Source organism: Suricata suricatta, chromosome 3, assembly GCF_006229205.1.
Source record: "Suricata suricatta isolate VVHF042 chromosome 3, meerkat_22Aug2017_6uvM2_HiC, whole genome shotgun sequence".
NCBI lineage: Eukaryota > Metazoa > Chordata > Mammalia > Carnivora > Herpestidae > Suricata > Suricata suricatta.
Window position 1 is genome coordinate 175,050,108 of NC_043702.1, and position 7,487 is coordinate 175,057,594.

Below are 7,487 nucleotides of genomic sequence, written 5' to 3' on the forward strand. Positions count from 1 at the left end.
CCCCCCCCCCCCCCCCCCCCCCCCCCCCCCCCCCCCCCCCCCCCCCCCCCCCCCCCCCCCCCCCCCCCCCCCCCCCCCCCCCCCCCCCCCCCCCAGACAGGGCCCGTGACTCCTCCTGTAGACGGGGCCCGTTAACCCCCCCCCCACCAGGGAGCACCTATGACTCACCCCGCAGACGGCCTGGGGCGGGGCTGGGTGATGCAGCAGCTCAGCCACGTGCCAGCCCAGGGCGTCCATCACATGTGGCAGCAAGGAACCCTTGTCACAGGAGGCCCCGACAGCTCTCTGTGTTCAGTTGGCCAGAATTGTCACATGTGTCACTGGCAGGGGAAATGGAATCTCCGAGAGGAGGTTATTAGGCGCATCCCGGCCCTCTCTCCGGGTCTGGGGGCAGCCTGGCCTCCGGAAAGTGGACAGAACCGGGGCTGCCCCGGGAAGGGCGGCTTCCATGGAGGCCTGGCCGCCGCTGGCCCAGGCGCCTTGTGCCCCAGAGCTGAATCCCTGCGTTCTGTCCCCTCACAGGATTTGAACACTTGCCGTGGCAGTAACGCCGCAAGCACCACGTTTTTGTGTTGTGCGATTAGTTTATGACCGTTCCAGAATCCGCGATCCAGCTCTGCATGTGAACGCTGTTCTCGGTTTTTACTTGTTGTAAACAGCGCAGTGGCAAATGGGAGTTTTCATACTAGATTTTGAGTTTTCTTCCTCAAGATAGGTTTTTCTGATTTTATTATTCTGTTCATTAAGGATAACTATGTCGTCATAGGATTATGTTATTAATGATGATGGTTGTTGACTGTTAACTGAGGTCACGCTGAGTTGTCCTCCTCCTCCTCACGGTCCCCTTGCCCCACCTCCTCCTCCCGGGCACTGGTGTGTCCTCACCTGACAGATGGTCTGCGTGCTCCTCCCTGGGCCGACGTGCCGCGCCGCTCAGGAGAGGCGGCCCTCCGTGTCATCAGAGAGCCCTGCAGGCGCGTGGCTACGGCGGGCGATGAAGACCCTGAAGAAGGCTTCCTAGGGTTACAGGCTCCACACGTTTGCTGTGCCTGCTGCCCCCGGGCAGAGGCCAGGACGAGGCGACTGTGTGGCTTGGCTTTTCCGAGGCCGTGGCGCTCTGTGGCTGTCCCACAGAGTGGCCGGCGCCCAGGTGGAGTCTGGGCAGGGGAGGTTCAGCCCGGAAGCGGGGGGCACACTGCAGACCCTGTTACCGCCTTGAGCCTTTATCCAGAGGGCAGCGGGGAGCCACAAGGGTTTAAAGAAGGGAGATGACCGTGACCTAATCTCGCTCCAGAGCATTTTGGATGGGGCTGGGGTGGGCTCCTGGAGTCCAAGGCGCGGAGCACCACTGCCTCCGAGGGGTCTCGTTTGGTTTAATGACCAGTTTCATCACGTTTTCGTGTCTTTAGTCGTTAGAGTGATTATTTCCCCAAACATCTGACAGGCGCTCGCACTTCTTGTCTGTGTGTGTGACCCACCTTTTCATGGACTGTGGTTCTGTGGGGACGCTAGCGTCAGGCCCGGGCCACCCACTCTGAGCCACAGTGCTGGCCGTGTCCCTGCGGACGGCCTCTGTGGCTTTGGCCTGCCTCGGTTTCCTCTTCTGCAACGTGGGGACAGTGACGCCGAGTTGGGGGGGTGGTCGTGGGGCTGGAAGGCCAGGCAGGAGCTCCGCAGAGCGCTGTCTGCCCGCGGCCTTGCTCCGCGTCTGACACATGCGTGTGTGCGGCGGCGCTGGCGTGCCCGTGGTTGTGACAGTGGTTCCTCTCTGCTTCTGCCTTTCTCTGAGCGTATTTATAAACACAGTCGTGGTTTTGGAAAGTGCAGAAACTCATCTGCGGTGAGCAGATGTCATTCTTTCTGGGATCTTCCAACTGCTGTGAAATGACTCCTACACACTGACTTCGTTTGTTGTGTTTTTGTTTAGGATTCTTTAGAAATAATCTTTTAGTCCATTTGTCATTTATTTTGGCTTACTACTATAAGGCAAGTCTCTAAGTAGATTTTCCCCCAAAGCCAGTGAGCTGGGCGAGCTCCGTGTGTTGACATGCCCGTTCCCCCGCCCCGCCGCTGCTCTCGGCTCCCCGTCACCTGTGGGACCCGTGCACGCTGCCGGGAACGCGGTTCCGCTCTGTCCGGCTGGAGCTCCCCCTGCGGTATCCCGGAGCGCCCAGAATGAGGACAGCGCGACTCTTTCCTTCAGTCGTCGGGTCAGCTCCTCAGCCCCCGCCGCCCTGATCTCACCAGAGCCGGCAGTGACCTGTGACCGGGGCTCCGGCCGGCGTGTGCGGCTGCTCTGCCGTCACCCGTGCGGCCGCTGTGCCCTCCACGCGAGGCACGCCGCCAGCTCACTTGTGGGCCTTTCCACACGCAGGCTTTCCCAGTTCTTAAGATTGTTCCTAGATGTTTCTCTCCCCTTTTTTAAGTGTTTTATTTGCTGTTAAAAATATAGTATTTTTGCCCTACAATTAAGAAAGAAGTTGTGTTTTGTATATTTTTCTTATATCCAGCCCGTTGGTTCAAAGAATTTTTCATTCTGGAGTCAACTGCAGTTTTGAGATTATCTACAAATAATCTGCTTTTACTTTACTTTTTAGTGTATATTTCTGTTTTCTGTTATAGGATATGCTAGAATTTCCAAAACAGTGATAAGCATCGTATTTTTTTCATTCTAAGACTGTTGAACATGGCACATGCTATGTTCAATAATAGCTTTGGGGGGCATTATATGAAATCTATACACACATTGTAATCACATCACAATATCAGAAATGTTAGGAGTGCATCTCAGAATTGAAAACATTAGATCCCAGTAATGGTGGCGCTCCTTATTTTATTTCCCGTTTGGTTGGGAATGCCTAACCCATTTTAAATATGATATTGGCTGTAGGTTTATGATCCACAGTGCTTGTTCTATTTTTTCAAACAAAAGGTTGTAATTCTGCTGGACACTCATGAGAAAGGTGTACTGTTTGGTTTCACTAAAACACGGAAATTGTGGCTGTGCACGTCGTCTCTGGTCCGTTTCTGCGGTCTCCTCGGGCAGCCCCAGATGCAGAAATCCCGGCCACAGAGCTGCGTCCATGCTGGCTTCGCGCGTGGGGCCCCCACTTGCCCTGACCATCAGGATGGTGCATTAGCCTCCTCGAACTGCAGTGCAGATTGCCATAAATTTGGTGACTGAAAACAAGAGAAAATTGTTCTCACGGGTCTGGTGGCCGGAAATCTGAAATCCGCATCACTGGACCTGCTCCGTGGGGTCGTGGGGCCGGGCACCCGCCAGGGGCTCTCGGCGAGAATCCCCTCCCGGAGCCTGGTGGCTGCACCGCTCCTGTGTTGAAGGCCAGCGTCTTCTAACGTCTCTCGACTGTCTTCACACACCTCCTCCCCTGCGTGTGTAGCTGAAGGAGAGAGAGGCGTTTAGAGACGGGTGGCAGCAGAGCCGCAGTCACTCCGGGGAAGGGACGCTGCACACCCCTGGACCGGCCGGTCTCGTTCCCAGAACCTCAGTCCCCGGCTGTGCCACAGAGCCCCTTCCACTGTCCCCCGTCCGCGGCAACGGGGAGACGGGCTGCGGACTCCTCTTCTAAGACTGTTATGAAGACAGAGTTAAAAGCAGGTCAGTTAAGACCAGAGAGCTTAAAGGAAAAACTCGATGTCCGCGTACTGGGTTTGTAGTAAGTTGGTCATTCGGGGAATTGGCCATCTGGCAGGCGGCTGTCCGGCCGTGGGCCGTGGGCCGTGTGGGGAGCCCACTGCTCCCCCAGCGAACGGGGCGGCCCTGTGGCCCGGAGGCCACCTTCAAGCCTGCCTGGGGCACCACTGCGCTCGCCCCGCCTCCCAGGACCCTTGCTGGGGTGGGGACGGCTTACAGGTCGGCCTCCACTGCACCGGGCCATCATGTGGGGTTCTGGGAGACTCCAGATACAAGAACGGGTTAAACTTGCATGTGAGGGCCGCCTGGGGGGCTCAGTTGGTTACACGTTTGACTTCAGCTCAGGTGGTGATCTCACAGTTTGTGAGTTCGAGCCCCACGTCAGGCTCAGAGCCTGGATCTACTTCAGATTCTGTGGGTCCCTCTCTCTCTGCCCCTCCCCTGCTCACACTCTTTCTCTCTCAAAAATAAACATTAATAAATAAACTGGGGCATCCCTTGCTCTGTTGTAACTTCAAAGGCCAGTCAGGTGATGAACGTCCGTAGAACAGACGTCCAGTGACGACGGCTCTGGGGCACCCGTCCGTGCTCGGAAACCAAGTGGGGGGGCTGTGGCCCGGGGGCGGTTGACAGTGACGTTGATGTGGCTTAATAAAAACCCAGTGACAAAGAATGGAAGAGCAACAGCCACCAAGAAGAAGGGCAGTGGGCGTGGGCCCGCTGAGCCTCGCAGTTCTAGGAGTTGCTTGCTCTGTTTCCTGGGAGTGAAGGTATGAAGGGGAGTTTATGTGCACATCCTGTTCTGAAATGGGGCCCTAGCCGTTAACAGTAGCGTAGCCATGTGTTACTTGTTTTGATAACGTGCCGCGTGCGGCGAGGTGAGCGGCGCACACTCACAGGTGCGGCTGTGCGCAGTCCCGAGCGGCCGTAGGAAGTCACGGACCAGAAGGACTTGGAAATACGCACCTGCACGCGGTCGGCTTGTGACAACGCCTGGTCATTCTGAAGCCAGACTGCTCTGTACAGTGACAGCACAGACCGCGAGACTGGGAAGGCAGGCCCGCTCCGCAGCGCTGGGGCTCGGCCGGCCCCCCGACAGCTGCCGGCAGCCGGAGCTGGAGCCTGGCAGCGCTGCCCGGGCGCCATGCGCAGCCCTGGTTGTGGACGGCAGTCTGCACTGGGCGGGCGGACTCGGGGGGCTGGGGGGAGGGGCGCGCATCTGGGGTGGCTTCTGACCAGCAGGCCCCCGGCCCCGGAGGGGACGCCAGTGTGGTGGCAGTGCTGTGGGTGCCAAGGAGACACAGAGTGGAGGCACAAGTGGGGCATTTTGTCTGTTTGCTTCTTTGTGTTTTCTGAAATGTCTGCAAGGGACATGTTACTTGTCATTAGTTTTTAGCAACTATTTCATCCAACTTGTGGATTGCCTATGACTGAGTGGCACAGGGATGGCGGGGACAGCAGGCAGCGTGTCGCAGCCCCGTGTGGCCGTGTGGCCAGGCGCTGGGGGGCAGCGGGAGGCTTGCGGAGGAGCTGCTGGGACCCAGTGACCAGGGCGCTTGGCATTCTTTCCGGGCCAGAGCCCCCCCTCTGTTGGGGAGCAAGGCTCCTCTTTCTGCTTTGGCGCCACCTCCCACGTGAGGTTAAAGGGATGGAGGAGGCACTTTCCCTGCCTGTAGCCGTGACTGAGGTTTTTCCGGAACATTCTGGTGGAAGGGTCCAAGGCCATGGGCTTGTTCACTCAAAGGCAGGAGAACAGGCGAAGACCTAACGCATTTACTTAAATGGAAGACAGAAGGTGGGGAGACAGGCTGGGCTCAGCTACGCAGAGTTTTTGTTGTTGTTAACCTTTTAAAATGGTGAAGTGCGGGCACATCCGTGCAGAAATGTGTATAAAGTGCGCGACTTCATGAACTTGGGGGCAGCCACCAAGAGTGGAGCCGGCACCCTCCTCACAGGCCCCCGGCGCGTCCCTGCCCGGTCAGCACCCCCCTGCCCCCGAAGGTGCCCCGTGACGCCATCTGTGCGGCATCCCTGCCCCTCCGCCGCTTTGGGATTTGAGGTAAGTGCACAGGCTGTGGGTCTAGGAACTCTTCCGCTCGGTGTCACATTTAGATGGCGACCCGCTGGACCGCAGTGGCCCCAGCCACGTGGTGTCTGCTGCTGTAGAATGTTCTGTCGCCAGCACGTGCCGCCATCTCTCCGTTTTACTGTTCCTGGACATTTGGGCTGTTTCCAGGGTGTCTGTCAACAACGAGGCCATGCTGCGTGCGTGCGTCTGGGTGTGGAAGTGGGATTTCGCAGCTGCAGGGTGTGTGTCCTCACACCTGTCCTGCGTGGCAGTGGCCCGGTTTCCTGGAGGGACCGACCCCCCACCTGCCTGGACGGTCGGGTCCTGGGTCATAATGAGGTTGATGCTGGTCTTTCGTTTCCTGAAGCTCCTGTGCTGCATTTTGCCCTTGAGTGTGCGGTCCACGCAGTGGTTATGAGCCAGTCACTACGTGGGGAACGGCAGGATGTGTGGCGGGGCCCCTGCCTGGCCGAGAAAAACCCGGCAGGCAGGTGTATGATCAGGCGAGTTCCGCTGGGAGGGCGGGTCTTCCCCAGGCTCCTTCAGGGGATGGAGAAAGTGCTCCGTAGGGGAGGCGCTGAGTGACCCAGAAGCACAAAATGAGGAACTGCACCCACTCCCCAGCCCAGAGCTGGTGGGGCCTCCCGGGGAGGCAATATTTGAAGCAGATCCTGGAAGACCTTGGTCGGAAGCAGTGACAGGTGTACTGTAAGCCAACTAGGAAGTGTGCAAAGGCATGGGGGGTGGAGCCCCGTGCACTGCAGATGGGAGCGGGAGGGTGGGCGTTCCAGGGAGACCCGAGGGAAAGGGCACCCGCTGGGCATCGTGCTGGGAGGGGCTGTCTCACGGGAGCAATGCGGACTGCTGACCGTAGGCCAGAACCAGCCTATCCTGAGAACAGCACAAGTTCTCTCTGGGAAAGTCGTGGCGAGACCGGCGTGAGCGCAGTGAGGGGTGCAGAGGGAGGCCTGCATTGATCTGCAGCCCCCCCCTCCCCCCGCAGCCTCAGGCTGCCCTTCTGCAATCCCGGAGTCGTGCCCCCACATCTGGCAGGGCTGAGAGGTGGGGGGCGGGGTGAGGCTGCACAGCACTGAAGCCTGGCCTGAGGGAGCGGCGGCTGCGGGGGCGTCCCGGCTGTGCCTGCGCCCCGCGGTGGTGGGTTTCAGTTGGTTTACAGCGCGCTGGGAGGGTGAATGCCGGTCCAGTGTTGGCGGACCCCGCCCCGCCCGCCGCCAGCCACACCGGTGCTGCCCGCCCCCCCAATCCCGGGCAGGGCAGGGCGCGTGTTTGTGGCCACCTTCCTCAAGAGGGAGTGCCTGGTCCAGTGGTCCTGAAAGCCGAGGGCTAGATCGGAAGCTGGCGGTTCCTGTTGGCTCTGCCCAAACCCCTCCTCCCGCTGAGAGGCCGTCCTTCCGTAGAAACGAAAGTGAAATTGAACCAGGGCCATTTCCTTGCCTGCGCGCGCGCGCCCAGGCTGCTCGCTGCGCTGCCCTCAGACCCGACCCCCGACCCCGGGGGTGCAGTGCGTCCGCCGGAGGGGGCCGGCCCACCTGGGGAGTGTCACCGGCACCGCTCCAGGTCATGCGTCGGGGGCGCCATGGACCCCAGGCAGGTGAGCCGGCTGTGCCCAGACCGCGCTGGGCCTCAGCCGGGTCCGTGTGCGTGTGCGCGCGGGTGGGCGTGTGCGCGCAGTTGTGAGCCTCGGTGTGCGTGTGTGCGCCACGTTCTGGGTGTCTGCGTCGTGCGCCTCGGTCGTGCAGGGCT

At 59.6% G+C, this 7,487-nt stretch overlaps 1 protein-coding gene across 1 annotated transcript in view; it reads left to right on the forward strand.

The window, feature by feature from the left end:
• The first annotated feature begins 7,147 nt into the window (after positions 1 to 7,147).
• Positions 7,148 to 7,487, forward strand: part of ADAR (adenosine deaminase RNA specific) — a 17,892-nt gene continuing 17,552 nt past the window's right edge. The window contains exon 1 of the mRNA XM_029933469.1: positions 7,148 to 7,331. Coding sequence (XP_029789329.1) covers positions 7,305 to 7,331 — 27 coding nt within the window. The 5' untranslated portion in view covers positions 7,148 to 7,304. The remainder of the gene's footprint in view (positions 7,332 to 7,487) is intronic.